We start from the raw sequence: 14,536 nt of genomic DNA on the forward strand, positions 1-14,536 counted from the left end.
CTAGACCTCCACATCTCCTCTAGTGAGGTCTCTAGTGGGGAAGTATCCCTGGGTGGCTCTGTCTCTAGCAGAGTCCTACTAAGTTTCCTGACAACTTACAAATGGAGAGTCTGTATCCTGTCCTGGTCAGAGGGAAAGGGTTGGAGGAAGATACCTGGAGATGTTGAACTTGAAGCTCAAAATGGTATCATACACTTGTAATCCCCGCACCCTGGAAGCTGAGGCAGGAGGATTGCCAAGAATCTGAAGAAAGCCTGTACTACATAATGTGACCTTGTCTTAGAAATCCCAAGTAAACAACTAAAATGTCAGTTGGAAGGAGATGCGGCCATAAAAACAGCATTCCTTTATCCCTACAACAGCTGAGACCCAGCTGATGTCATAAGTCTGGACAGCCCTTCCAAAGCTACTGAAAGGGCCATCCTGTCCCTGTCCTCACCAGTCAATATTTGGAAAGCATAGAAGGGTGGAAACAGGATGAAAAAACCCGACTCTGGGGTGCCCATGCTCAGGCAGGCCGGAAGCTTCAGAGCGCACGGTGCTGTGGGGCTCTGGTGCAAACCGGTAGGATTATCCTGGCAGACTTGGTGGTCCAGCGACTGCACTGAGGCCCAGAACAGAGGAGAGATGAGATCATGCTGCTCTCGCTGCTCTCTTGGCTCCCCCTCTTGGAAGGTGAGTGGTCTCTGCCTTCTACCTCCTTAGGCCTGCAACCCTTTGGTACTCTCTGGCAGTGCTGATATAGGGAAGTTCCCTCTGTCCCTGTTCCTCCCTGGGTCAGGGTCACTCCAGTCTGGCACGGAAGCCCTCTGCCTCGCTCCTGCCCCGGGGATCTCTCTGAATCCCAGCCCGCACCATTCATCTGTGGGGGACGCTGGAATCTTCCCCACTGGACCATTCTTAGGGTCTTAGAGATGCGAGTGTATGAGGAGTGGGCACTCATCGCAGGACCCTTAGGAAAGTGTAAAGCGCACACATTCAGCAACCGAGGAAAGAAAGCATCAGGTTGTTTCTTCCGCTAGAGACGCTCCGGAGTGCACAGCATCTACTTCGCGACAGACTCGGGGTCCTGCTATGTAGAGGTGGAGCTGGGAAGTGGGGTGCCACCAAACCGACATCTGCAATTTGCAAACCTCCCACCCGCCCGGAGCTCCTAGGACACAGGGAGGCAGCGAATTGGCACCGTACGTTCCCCAGCTCTGCAGACCGGGTTCGAGACTCCCTGGTTGCACCTTCGGTACGGGGGTTTGGTAGGACAGGAGGGAAGCATACTCGTCCCCCCACCCTCGGCGGGGCGAGGCGGGGCGGCGGCTGCGAGTGCGGCCGGAAGAGGTGTGGGTGCAGGGCGGGTCCCGCGCCGCCCCGCCCAGAGGACGGAGCCCCGGGCACAGCATCCTGGCGCGGGCCGGACTGCCACAGCCACTGCCGTCGGGGAAGGTCCCAGCGCGGTCATGGCCTCCCAAGGCGGCCGCCCCGCCTCAAGTTCGCAGCATTCTGCACAGTAGCCCGGAGGAGAAGCGGCCTGGACGTCGCGGCCGGCGGGGGAAGCAGCATGGAGGAGGCGCACCTGCTCTCGGCTGCCGACGTGCTGCGTCGCTTCTCGGTGACAGCCGAGGGCGGCTTGACCCTGGAGCAGGTGACCGACGCCCGGGAGCGATACGGCCCCAACGGTGAGCGTGGGTCCTTGCCCTGGCGTGGGGAGCGGTTGTCTCACTCCTGACTCGGGCAGGAAGCCGGGGCTCAGCAAGCCTCTGCAAATGAGCATGGGGCACCTGGCGGGGCCTCCTGGCCTCCGCAGGGGCAGGATCCCGCTCTCCACTCCTGTCCTGTCACGATGCACTCCTGCAAGCCTTCGCCCATTTTATCCGAGAGCCTCACTGGATGCCCGCACCTGCTGTGCGCTCCGAGGACACTCTGCAGGTGCAGACTCTGAGGCCCTCTAGCCAGCGACTCCGGGGCTCAGCCTATCAGGGGGCTCCGATGTCTCCCCGGAAGGTTCACTAAGGCGCTTGAGAAGGTGCAGCTTGTCAGCTGTCAGCTTTGGTGCTCTTAACCCCAGAGCCAGGTCTTCCTCTTTCTGCAACCCCAAGCGGATGTGGCTGGCAGGAGTTGATGTGGGTTTGAACTGCTGGGGCAAAGACCCACCTTCTTGGAGGGGCAGGTCCCTGAGGAGTCTTTTTCCCAGCAGGTGTTCTAGAGTGGTACCTGCCCCATCTCCGGGACGGAGGGAGCCCATGTACTCTTTCGGTTTACTGAAAGAGATGGCTTCCTTCCCTCCCTCAAAGGAGCATGGGATTCTCCTTTCTGCCCACAGTCTTGCCAGTGCCAGTAGATACCGTCTAGATGTGGCCCACACATTGTTAAGAACTTGGGGGGTGGACATACAAAGGTCCCCTGTAATGTCTTCCTCAGCAGGACCTGTCACTCCTGGCCCAGGGCCACAGCACCTGTAAGCTTGAGTGAGAGGGAGGGGATGGAGGGAGGCAGGGTGGGAGGGAGGGAGGGAAGGAGGGAGGCAGGGTGGGAGGGAGGGAGGGAAGGAGGGAGGGAGGGAGGGAGGAAGGGAGAGAAGGAGGGAAGGAGGGAGGGAGGAAGGGAAGGAGGGAGGGAAGGAGGGAGGGAGGGAGGGAGGAAGGGAAGGAGGGAGGGAGAGGAGGAGATCCCACCCACTCCAGACTGCTATCTTTTTGGAGAGCCTCTCACCCTTTGAGAGTTGCCAGGCACTAGAGGGAACCATGCTCTGGTCCGGGTGTCTCTCTGCTCAGGCTGGGAAAGTAGGAAGAACTGTCAGAAAGGATGCTTTGGGTTTGTATTGGTTTATGAAAACCACCTCTTATGTAAATATTATCTTTCTGGAGCAGAAATCCTTTCTCAAAAAAAATTAGTTGCTATATTTAGTTGAGCTGTGGGAGGAACTAGGAGATAAATATTATTTAATATCCCCATTAATGACTTGGCAGTGAGGGTGCCCTTTGCTGAAGGAAGACAGGGGTAGCAGGAAGGTAGGCCTGGGGTCTGCTATTTGATGTTACTGTGGTGAAGTTGGAGGCTCAGCCTTTAGTTCTGTCCCAGGTCACACAGAGTCTGTCCCTGGAGGGCTCTGGCCTAGTTCACTCGCTTTTCTGGCTCATGCCTTCATTGGTCCAGAAGAGGAGATAACCCGGAGAGAGGGGGCTCCTGACCCCCTTATGCCATGCAGTATCGTCTGGTGAGGGAATCTCAGGTGTGTAGGCATGCGTGTGATGGCTCGAGAGGATGCTGGCTTGGCGTGTGTGATGGGACGGGCAGAAAACACTGGCAGGGGTGTTTCAGGTGCCTCTGCGTTGATGGTGTTGGAAGCAAAAGCTCTGACCTCACTGAGTAACTGCTTCGTGCCAGGAACAGTCCTCACTTCTCACCAATTCCCTTCTTCCCAGAGCTCTACGGACTTTTTGTCCCATTTCACGGAGGATAATAAGACACTAGAAGCATAAGTGTCTTGCCAAGGTCACAGTTGGTGGTGGAGTTGGTCCTGGGGCCTCTCTTTAGTTTTTCCTGTCTGTATTGGGCAGTCGTGGTTTCTGTCCTCTGGCACCTGTGCTAGGTGTTGGGGTTGTGTGGGCCGCAGCTATCCCTGCTTCCTTCGGGCCTCTGGCCTCCGGGTCCCTCCCATCCCACTAGCTTGTTCCTCAGGAAGCTGTCCAGGGCTCTGGAAGTTGTCAGGTGAGCAGAGGGGAACCAGCTGCCTCTCTCTCCCTGCCTCCTGCTCTCTGCCTCTGTGTTAGGATTGGGGTTGGTTGGGAGGGGGAAGCTTGGGTGTCCTCCAGTCTCTGCTCAGCCTCTGGAGTGCAGCAAATAGGGGTGAGCACCACAAGTCTACTCAGTCTTAAGCAAGCCGCTTGGACACTCTGACGTGGCTTCCTTGTTGTGAGGTGATGGTAAAACCCATGTCAGGGTTCTTTATGCTTAGTGAGGTCACTTACAGTCATCCTGCCCTATAGCCAGGAGGTGGGCTGAGCTCTAGGCCAGAAACTGGGTGATAGAATGGGCAGGGTGTGCAGGCAAAGGGGACACCCCAGGGACTAGTGTTCCCCCTACCCTAGGCGGCCATGCACCTGCAAGGTCGTTAATGCTAGAAACCACAAGGAAGTCATTTGCTTAAGTCCTCCAAGTTTGCAAATTCTGCCTGGGGTGGAGAAATGGTGAGGGGGACTGGGGAATCTCTCCCTCCCAACTCCCCCTCCCTTCCCTGATAGAAGATCTCAAAGCTGGGTGGAAGCAAACAGCCAGAAGGTCCAACACACACTGAAATACTCCAGCCTCAGTAGCCCTGCGACCCTGGAACTTTCTGCTTCAGCCTCCCAAGTGCTGAGTATATAGTCTCATGCCACCAAGCTCAGTTTGATTGACGTTTTTGTTTTTACCTGTGCTCAGGATTGACCCAGGCCCTTGCACATCCCAGGCAAGCTTTCTAACCACTGAGCTACATCCCTAACCCAAAGTTTATTTTATTTTATTTTTTAAATAAAAGAATTCAAAAAGGAGGCAGTAAGATCTCCCCATGGATACACACAGGGGTCTGTGGAGGGTAGGACTAAGATCCAGGGTTTTTTGTTTTTTTGTTTTGTTTATCTTTGTTTTACAGCAAAGGACTTAGCCTTGCTGTGCTGGTCCTCTTGCCTAGAGCTCCTCTGAGCTTCCTTGTAGCCTCACAGGATCTCAGCACGGCTGGCTGCAGTTTCTTCACCCTATTTCCCAGGGCTACTGGATGGTTGTGGCCTTTGTGGCACTACAAGGAGCCTTTTATCCCCATATCATGTCACCACTGTGAGTGGCATTCCAAGACAAGCTCCTAATGGAACTGGTGAGCAAAACAGGAGTGCTTGTACTTTAGGGGCTGTGGCTGAGCTGCCCTGAGATGCCACCTGACATCTGTACGTTCCTAGCATTCATAGGCCAAGGCCAGAGGCTAGATGGTGCTAGGCTCATCCTGACACAAACATCCACCCCTGAGGACCCTGGAGAGCTAAGGATGTTGGGTCAGGCAAAATCCCAGAAGGACTCAACAGTGCCTCGGCTGGCTGTGACCTTGTTTTCTGCCTTCAGCCCAGGCCCTAGTTGTCACCAGAACTGGAAGCCTACATGCATGACCCCCAGGAACAAGATAATGAGGACAGGGCATGTGTGGCCTCATGCTCTGTCTGGCTTCTAGCATACTTGCCCCTTCTGGGTCCCAGTGTCTTCAGCATAGCACAGGTATGACCCGCCCCCCACTCCCATCCCCATCTCCTAAGTGCCTCTCCGTATTGGAACTGCCTCTGCTAGGTGCTATATTGCCTGCAGCCATTTTAGATGTCACCCTAGTTGTTATATATCCTGAGGGCTGCCAAACTACAGTGTCAGTCCTGCCCCAATGGGACCTCTCACCTCTGTGTACCCTGAGCAGGGTGGGGTCTGCCTCGTGATATGACAAGACACAGAGGTGTTGACAAGCCCTTCACCACCAGCTCTGAGTAGGCTGGGGTACCCCTCTATAGCACAGGGGCCATCTCCCCCTGGGCCTCTCACAGGTGCCCCTCAGAGCCAGGCTAGGCTGTCCACTCTAGGTGGACCCTGGAGACAGGACAGAGCCAGGTGGGTTGGGCGGGTCCTGCCTAGCTAGAACCTCACCCTGCCTCTGCAAGTGACAATTTAATTGCTCTGTAAATTTGCCTTGGAGGAAGACCTTACTGAGTGCCCGCCCTCCTCTCCCAGCTGGAACTGACATTTAGAAGCTGAAATTCCAGTTTTCAATGTTGAGAGAAGGAAGGAGTTGGAGGGGGAAATTAGAGGAGCAGGTGTTGCGTGGAGAGTAGGGTGGGGGAGTCGGGGGCAGCCTAGTGGTGTACCGGGCTCTGCACCCTCTGCTCCATAGCTCCTGGGTATGGACTGTAGGCCCACGCCCTGGCCTAAGCAACTAAATAAACAATGGCCCTGGGGGCGGGTAGGGATGGGATGGCGGCACAGTGTGGCTCCAGGAGCAACTCAGCCTGCCAGGGTGGCTAGAAGCCCAGTGCTAACTCCTGGTCAGAGAGTGGTGTACTGGCAAGGGTGGGGTGAGAGACCCCCTGGCTCCCTAGAGTCTTGAGGCGACAAGAAAGGTGTATGGAGGGAAACAGAAGGTGGGGGCCCTCGTAGGGCCTCTGGCTTAGTTGTAGAGAAACAAACATCTAAGACAGGGGCGACTCTGGAAGGACAAGCAGGGAAGGTCAGGAGAGCCTCAGAGGCTGCTCTTAGGTTCCGAAGCTCCTGGAGGCGGGGCTCCGTGCTGTGCGCCAGGCGCTGTTCTGGGTACTGGAGACTTTGCATTGACGGAATACTGCTGTTGGGCGACCTTTGGGTAACTCAGTGTGTTGATGTCTGGTGACTGCGCTGTGTCCTGCTCAGGAGTCTTTGGCCAGTCACTCGGACTTCAGTCAGCCTCAAGAGGCAGCCAACCTTTGTGCAGATGGGGAAACTTCGGTGGGAGGCACCGCCCACGGGGCTTGCCAGTGGCCTTGGCATAACATGAACTAGAGCAGGATTTGAACTCATGCCCTACAGAGCAGATTCCATGTTCTGAATCTCTTTGTATGAGACTCAGGGATAGAGTGGGGATAGGATCCTACCAAGTCACCATCTTTGTTCTGTGTAGCTGTCAGCACCGCGGGGGGCAGGACAGGCATCCTCGTATTTGCAAATAGAAGGTCTGAGCCAAGGCAGGCCTGGCAGTCCTCAGGGTCAGCTGGGGATAAGTAGGAGAGCCACCATCTTTCTCCTCTATGGGGACTCTTCCAGACATGGGCTTCTTCTGTGACCCTGATGTGAAAGAGGGAATCGGGTCCTTCAGGGTTTTAGTGGAATTCACTGTTTGAAGCAGACCAGACTTGAATGGGTAGGATGTGGTGGCCCCCAGAACCCTACCTGTGAGGAGAGCAGATCCTCCGGGACTAGGTGATTTGGGCAGATGGATCTGAGCTCGCTACAAAGGAAAGGGGTATCCAGGTAGATAGATATGCAGGATCCCAAGGTCTTTCAGGTGGCCTTGACTGAGCAGTTAAGGGACCAGGGAGAAGAAGGCAGGACTGCCTAGGAGTTACCACAGGAGGACGGGAGCAGAGGTTGAGGGTCAGATGGCCTGGTGTAGAAATATCCCGATACTCCCAGTTCTGTGACCACGAAGTCGCGACTCAACCTCTCTGTGCTCAGGTGCTGTGAAGCAGGACTAGCATTAGTATCTGCTCAAGCTGAGTGATTATCCCACACCTTGATTCGTGGGTTACCCCCACTATAGTGGAGGATCAGTATCCTGCCCATGGACAGCATGAGTGGAGTACTGACCTCCAGTTTAAGTGAATTAAGTCAATAAAGTTAGAAATGTCACCCTCACCCACACTAGCCATGTTCCCAGAGCTCGATGTCCACATCTGACTAGCAACTGCTGTTCCAGAATGGACAGAGACTCCGTCCACCTTCACAGAATCATCAATGGGACAGTGACCGCCAGAGAGTCTTGCACCAAAAACCAGTCTGTCAACTGGGAGCTAACACACATCCTTTTTTTGGAAACTCTCAGGGGCTGAGGAATGCACAGTTACAATGTGGCTTTGAGGGGGTGTGTGTGGCACAGAAGTATGTGGAGTGGGTCACTGTGCATCGGGCAAACAGAGGGGAGGTCCCAGTTCTGTGACCACGAAGTCGTCCCAGGTGGACAAGTAGAATAGGGGAACCAGAGAAACCCCTCTGGGGCAGGCAGAATGCAACCTGAAGACTAGAACTGGTGCATGTGCCTGTGACGTGTGTCCCACCCCCAGGCCTGATCCTGCCTGTATGTCACAAGGAGCATGGCATCCTGGGGCAGGGGCGGGGTTGAGGGCAGGGGCTTGCCTCACAGCAAAAGACTAGAGCAACAGCAGGAGGAAGTCAGGTTAGACTGACAACCCTTCTCTCGGCCATGAGCCTTAGTAAGGTGAGAGACTCCTGGGTAGAAGCTGCTGCTGTGTGCTGTGGGGTGGGCACTGCTTTGTTTGATGCAGGGGCATGGCTAAGATGACCTCTAAGGGACTCTGCTCCATTGAAGAACTGGCCCAGAAACTGGGCCTGGACCTCCCCTGCCTTTCCTTTTTGCTTCAGTTAAATAGATCAGAAGGGAAAGTCTGTTTGATTTTAATCTCAATGCAGCACACTGGAGATTACATTTTCTGTGGAAAATGTCAGCCATTGCCTAAAATAGGACTTTAGAGAAAATGCTAGAAAGTGTATTTTTAGGTTATATGTTTCCCTCTTGGATCCCTGAGGGCCAGTGGCTGCTGTCCCTGGTTCAGCTGAGAGGTGCAGACCCTAAACCTCCCCTGTGCACGGTCTGGGAAGAGTTCCCACAGGAAAAAAAGTCTGTGGGCCAAGAACATGTGGACAGATGTGAGGAACTGCGCCGTGGTCAGGAAACGGAAAGGAGAGAATGGGAGCCTCAGAATCTGTATTCCGGGTGCTGCTGCTGAGGCTTCTAACCTTTCAGTTGCCAAGGACTGAGGGAGTCAGAGTTCAGAACGACTGATCACGTGGGAGTCTCTCAGAGCCCTAGCCCTGGGGTCCAGCCCCTGCCACCTGCACAGTCCACACAGACACAGCCTTACCGTGCAAGGAACTTCTCTTCAGCTTCTTGCCCACTCCGATCCTCTGTCCTTATATATGTGAAAAGGGCACTTCCAATGCCCCTGTGGGACACTGTTGGGGAGTTTACGTTCCCAGTTACCTAAAGCAGCCAGCCAGTAATTTTACAGCTGGTAATTTTCCAGTTTTAAGAATTGTAGGTGATAAAGAAGTTTGGTGGTGGCGTGGAAAGGTGACTCAGCAGTTAAAAACACTGGCTGCTCTTGCAGAGGATCCAGGTTCGGTTCTAAGCACGCAACTGTCTGTAACTCTAGTTCCAGGGACTCTGACACCCTCTTCTGGCCCCCTTGGGTACCAGGCATGGACTTGGTGCACTTGTAACACTCTTATACATAAACACATAAAATAAAAATTAAAAATAAACATTTCAAAGAAGTTTGGCTGGTAAACTGAGGCAGGTGCTACTGGTGTTTGGAAAGTATTTGTCACAGTGCTGTAAGGGACTAGACATGTGAAGGCCATCTTTCCTGAGTTTGTCTGGCATGGGGTCCCAAGAGGGACCCCAAGAAGGATCTGAACATGGCTGATTCCTTGGTGTTTAGAAATACTAGGGGCATCCAGGGAGGCTGAGTGGGTGGAACTTTAAGGTGGCCTTTTTCTGGGCATTATGAGGAACAGAGTCAGATGAGTGCCAAGAACCTGTTAAGGCAGGGAGGCTCCGACCAGGGTTGGCAGCCATACAAGGAAGATCCATGTAATTGAGTTTCAAGAACTATGGACTCTGTGACCTTGGATTCTTTCTCTTCTCCAGGCCTCAATTTCACTTCTGTGAAAGGGGATGGGGCTGGGAGCCCCTCCCCTTCTGGTCTCATCTTCAGATGAGCCAGGTCACAATAGACTATTTAACGGAGTTGGGTGGGGTAAAGGGTAGCCCTTCAGTCTGAATATCAATTCTAAAACCTCAGAGCTGAGAGGACACATGAGACACTATGGTGGGCCCAGTGGGCTCCGTGGGAGGGGCTTCCAGATGCCAGAAGATCCTACTAGTAACCAGTCTTCTCCTGTCTCTTCCCATGGCTGCCTGGATCCTGCAGAACTCCCTACTGAGGAAGGTGAGGCATGGGTTCGGGAGGCTGCAGGCTACGAAACCCCTGAGTTAGACACCTTCAGGCTGTGACACCCCACCCCAGAGAGATGTCTTGAACCCTCAGCTGAGCCCTTCAGGACTTGGGTCTTTTTCTCTAACGGGGAGAGGGTCCCTAAAAGTCCCTAGTTGTGAGTAGAGAGTGAGGTGGGGGTAGAGGGGAGATGACCAGGGACCTGGGCATCACTCTCTCCTGTTCCAGGGAAATCCCTGTGGGAGCTGGTGGTGGAGCAGTTTGAGGACCTCTTGGTGCGCATCCTGCTGCTGGCAGCCCTGGTTTCCTTTGTAAGTAACCCCTCCCTGCCATCCTGTGAGGCAGGTCCTGACAGTTCTCAGAGCCTTGGGCTACTCTGCTCTCAGTCATGGACACTCCTCCCCTGGCTCCCACCTGAATTCCGCTAATCCATCTATGCCCTGCCAACTTCAGCACCCTTGGTATTTGAGCCAGATGTTTCTGTATGGGGATGGGGGTGGTCTGATACACTGAGCATCCTGACCTCCCTGTCAGGTACCAGCATCACCTCCCAGGGACGTGTCCAATATGCCTTCAGACATTGCTATATGTCTGTTTGAAGGCCCTTGGTCTTCTCTTGGGTTACTCAAACAGTTTTTAGCCTCCATCTTGGCTGTTCCTTCTTTCTGCATTTCTCATTCTTGCTGTCTAGAGTCCTTCTGGACCACAGTTCCCGGGTTCAGCATTGGAGGTGGGGAGGGAGACAGTGTCTTCCACAGCTGAGCACAAGGCTAAAGCAAGGAGGGCAGGGATGACTCCTGTTCCTGGGGAGGATACTTCAGAGTGTGGAGCCCCACAGTACTGGCTGGGACTGGTTCTTCTGTGCTGTGGTGGTGACTGTCCTGGTCACTGTCCTTGTGAAAACTGGAACTCTTACAAAAGAAAAACAAATCCATGTATGCAGGTGTCTAAAATGGCAAAGCTGAAGGGACACCTCTGCCCTTCAAAGAACAGATGAAAACACGGAGGGCTTTGAAGGGAGGTGACAAGTCCCCGGTTGGGCCAAGAGGTGGGTGAGGGGCTTGACCTGAGTCCCATTAAGACTTAGACTCTGTAGTGGGAATGATGTTCCTCTGACTGGAGGACCCTGAACCTGAACACTCATCAAAATCGTGACGGCTTGTTAACAATTTCTGCTCAGCTTTGGTTCTAACAAGATCCCAGAAGTAGCTGCAGTTGCCTGTTGAGGACCATCGTGAGAAGCAGAGAAGGCAGGGGGAGGTCAGGGGCTGGAATGGGTGGGATGAGGGCTGTGTCCACCACATTCTTCTTCTACCATGTCCTTCTCTCTAAGGCCTGAATTCCCCGGAGAAATAGACAGAATTCAGAGACTAAAAGTCAAGGCGCTCATCTCAGGGAACCCCTAACACAGTCAGGCTGACAGCTCTGTCCCTGCAGGTCCTGGCCTGGTTTGAGGAGGGTGAGGAGACCACGACGGCCTTCGTGGAGCCCCTCGTCATCATGTTAATCCTTGTGGCCAATGCGATCGTGGGAGTGTGGCAGGTGGGAGGAGCTGGGGGGCTAGTGGCCAATGCGATCGTGTGGGTGTAACAGGTGGGAGGAGCTGGGGGCTGGTGGCCAATGCGATGGTGGTGGTGTGGCAGGTGGGAGGGGCTGGGGGCTGGTGGCCAATGCGATGGTGGGGGTGTGGCAGGTGGGAGGAGCTGGGGTGGGCTATCTCTGAAGTCTCTCACCTGCTAGGTGGGCTTCCTACTTTCAGGTCGATTCTAGGCCCCAAAAGTTCCACTCTCAAGGGGAGGCCTTCTGGGGCAGCAAAGGGAGACTACCTGCCTGCTTCTGTTCTGCAGGAACGCAATGCTGAGAGTGCCATTGAGGCCTTGAAGGAGTATGAGCCTGAGATGGGTAAGGTGATCCGCTCTGACCGCAAGGGTGTGCAGAGGATCCGAGCCAGGGACATCGTCCCTGGGGACATTGTGGAAGTGGCAGGTGGGTATGTCCAAGTCCTTCTTCTCACTGCATGACACCAGGGGGCCTTGTTTCTCTTTGCTTCCATCTTTACTGAACTATGGAGGGGCGACTGTTAGAACCTCCCGAAACCCTGTTGGACAGATCCAGAGATTGTGGCCAGAGTGGCTGGATCTGCCTGAAGGATCATAGCTCAGGACTCCATCTCTGGTCTTAGCCTTGCCTCTGGGAGCCTGATTGGCTTTGTTGGGGCTAGGGCCCCAGACCACGTTCAGCCTTGCCATTCTCCCTGTGCAGTGGGAGACAAGGTACCTGCTGACCTCCGCCTCATCGAGATCAAGTCCACCACACTTCGAGTGGACCAGTCCATCCTGACAGGTGAGTCCCAAGGGCTCAGGTCAAGTGGGGGTGGGGCCAGGGGATGGGCTTGTCTCCAGGTGGAGCTTCTCATATCTCACCCTTTAATCAGGGGAATCCGTGTCTGTGACTAAGCACACAGATGCCATTCCAGACCCCCGAGCCGTGAACCAGGACAAGAAGAACATGCTGTTTTCTGTAAGTTTTGGGGATACTTGGGGCTCAGCCTGGACAGTAAAAATAGTCCTATAGGAGCCGTGGTGGGATGGGTCAGCTGATAAAGGTGCTTACCACCAAACCTGGTCCCAGGGTTCACAGGTTGGAAGGGAATAAGTGATTCCAACAAGTTGTTCCCCAACCTCCACACTCACATGGTGGCAAAACCAAAAACAAAATGTAATACATTTTTTGTTTGTCACTTTTTAAAATTTATTTTTATTTAGTTTTTTTGAGACAGGGTCTTACTGTATAGCGCTGTGTATATATGTGTATATATGTGTGTATTTATATTATATATATACATATATATATACACACATACACACACACACACACACACACACACACACACACACACACACTCACACACTGTTGCCTGGAACTCTCTAGGTAGAACAGTCAGGCCTCTAACTCAGAGATCTATCTGCCTCTGCCTCCTGAATGCTGGGATTAGAGGTGTACACGTAATTTTTTTTGTTTTACATTTTCAAAGTCCTATAGCAATGGACCTTTTGGTTATTGATAATGCATGCAAATTTATAATAATCATAATGGTCGTGTTTACTGAGGCCTGCCTGCTTGGCATTCATCTAAGCCCTTTCAACTTGATAGTTTCTTTAAGCCACACAACAACCTTGAAATAAGGTTTTCTGTATCTTATTACCTATATTTCCCAGCAAGGAAACAGGTTGAGAGAGCATAACCCCGTTGCCCGAGGTCACAGTGAATGAGCAGCAGAGCTGAGATGAGAGCTCAGACATCCAGCTCTTAGGGATTTCTCTTTCCTGTGCTAGGACACTGTGCCTCCAACTGGAGAGGGACAGCACCTTAAGTCACTCAATGGAAAAACTGCAGGCAGGAGAGGGTAACAGAAGTGACAGAGCGAGCTACAATTCGGCTGGATCTTGGGCCAGCACACCGAAGCATGGGGACTGGGGAGCATCCTTGGAAATGAACAGAAATGGAGAACACCATGGGTCCTCAGAGCTCCTGCCTGCGTTCAGAGCAAATGAGCTGCTTTGAGTGGGGAGTGAGGGGTGACACACACAGGGTTGCCTGTGGCTTGCTGTGGGTCTTGATTTAGTTGTGGGCAGCTATCAGGGTAAAGATGCATTGCTCTGCGTGAAGGAAAGGCAGGGTTGCCTGCCACCTGCGCTTTTACTGTCTCCCATCCACACCCATTCAAAGGGGCACCAGGCAACCTCTCGGAGACTGCGTCTTGGGCCTCTGTAGGAGCATTTTGAAGAACAGGACACTGGGATACGAGGCTACCTGTCCTCTACACTGGGAGTTGGGGCTTTTGCCCAGGGCCTTGGGAATGTGAGTCCAAGCCTCAGTTTTTGTGGATTCTTCAGTAAACTACTTGCCTGAGATCACTGTCAGTCACGCTCCTTCCTGTGTGGCCACAGTGAATGTCTATGAGTTCTATTTTGATGGGTTTTATGGATTGGGCACGAGACATATGGCTGATGTAGGTCCTGAAGCCTCCTTTGTGCCAGGCACTGTGCTAGGCACCGGGCATGTGGAGACCTCTAAATCCTTAACTTCCTTGAACAACAGTCCAATAAAGACCAGACTATGCAAGTCTAGAAAGACTGACCGCACAGACGAGCCTGCTCTGGTTTGAAGTCAGGGATCCCAGGCTCTAAGCAGCACTTCTTTGTCCTTCTCTGGTCAGGGCACCAATATTGCATCAGGCAAAGCCCTGGGTGTGGCTGTGGCCACAGGCTTGCACACAGAGCTGGGCAAGATTCGGAGCCAGATGGCGGCTGTGGAGCCTGAGCGGACGCCACTGCAGCGCAAGCTGGATGAATTTGGGAGGCAGCTGTCCCATGCCATCTCTGTGATCTGTGTGGCTGTGTGGGTCATCAACATCGGACACTTTGCTGACCCGGCCCATGGTGGATCCTGGCTCCGTGGGGCAGTCTACTACTTCAAGATTGCTGTGGCCCTGGCTGTGGCTGCTATCCCCGAGGGCCTCCCAGCAGTCATCACTACATGCCTAGCACTGGGCACAAGACGTATGGCACGTAAGAACGCCATTGTGCGGAGCCTGCCCTCTGTGGAGACCCTGGGCTGCACCTCAGTCATCTGCTCTGACAAGACAGGGACACTCACCACCAATCAAATGTCTGTCTGCAGGGTGAGTGGCAGCTGGGGTGGGACCTGCTGGTATTGGTGATGTTGGGCTGCCTGACTTTTTTTGGATAAAGGAGAGGAACCTGCACTCTGTCTCCCAGTTGGCGGTGGGGAGCAGCTGATGAGGTCTT

General features: G+C 53.7%; 1 protein-coding gene across 3 annotated transcripts in view; it reads left to right on the top strand.

The window, feature by feature from the left end:
• Window positions 1-479: 479 nt before the first annotated feature.
• Window positions 480-14,536, top strand: part of Atp2a3 (ATPase sarcoplasmic/endoplasmic reticulum Ca2+ transporting 3) — a 31,570-nt gene continuing 17,513 nt past the window's right edge. For 2 of the 3 annotated variants that reach the window (XM_063268465.1, XM_039085272.2), the window contains exons 1-9: window positions 480-675; window positions 1,023-1,670; window positions 9,702-9,719; window positions 9,954-10,036; window positions 11,163-11,267; window positions 11,573-11,711; window positions 11,988-12,068; window positions 12,160-12,245; window positions 13,945-14,409. In XM_063268465.1, the coding sequence (XP_063124535.1) occupies window positions 636-675; window positions 1,023-1,670; window positions 9,702-9,719; window positions 9,954-10,036; window positions 11,163-11,267; window positions 11,573-11,711; window positions 11,988-12,068; window positions 12,160-12,245; window positions 13,945-14,409 (1,665 nt within the window). In that variant the 5' untranslated portion in view covers window positions 480-635. 3 annotated transcript variants of the gene reach the window in all.

Source organism: Rattus norvegicus, chromosome 10, assembly GCF_036323735.1.
Source record: "Rattus norvegicus strain BN/NHsdMcwi chromosome 10, GRCr8, whole genome shotgun sequence".
In the NCBI taxonomy this organism is placed as follows: Eukaryota; Metazoa; Chordata; class Mammalia; order Rodentia; family Muridae; genus Rattus; species Rattus norvegicus.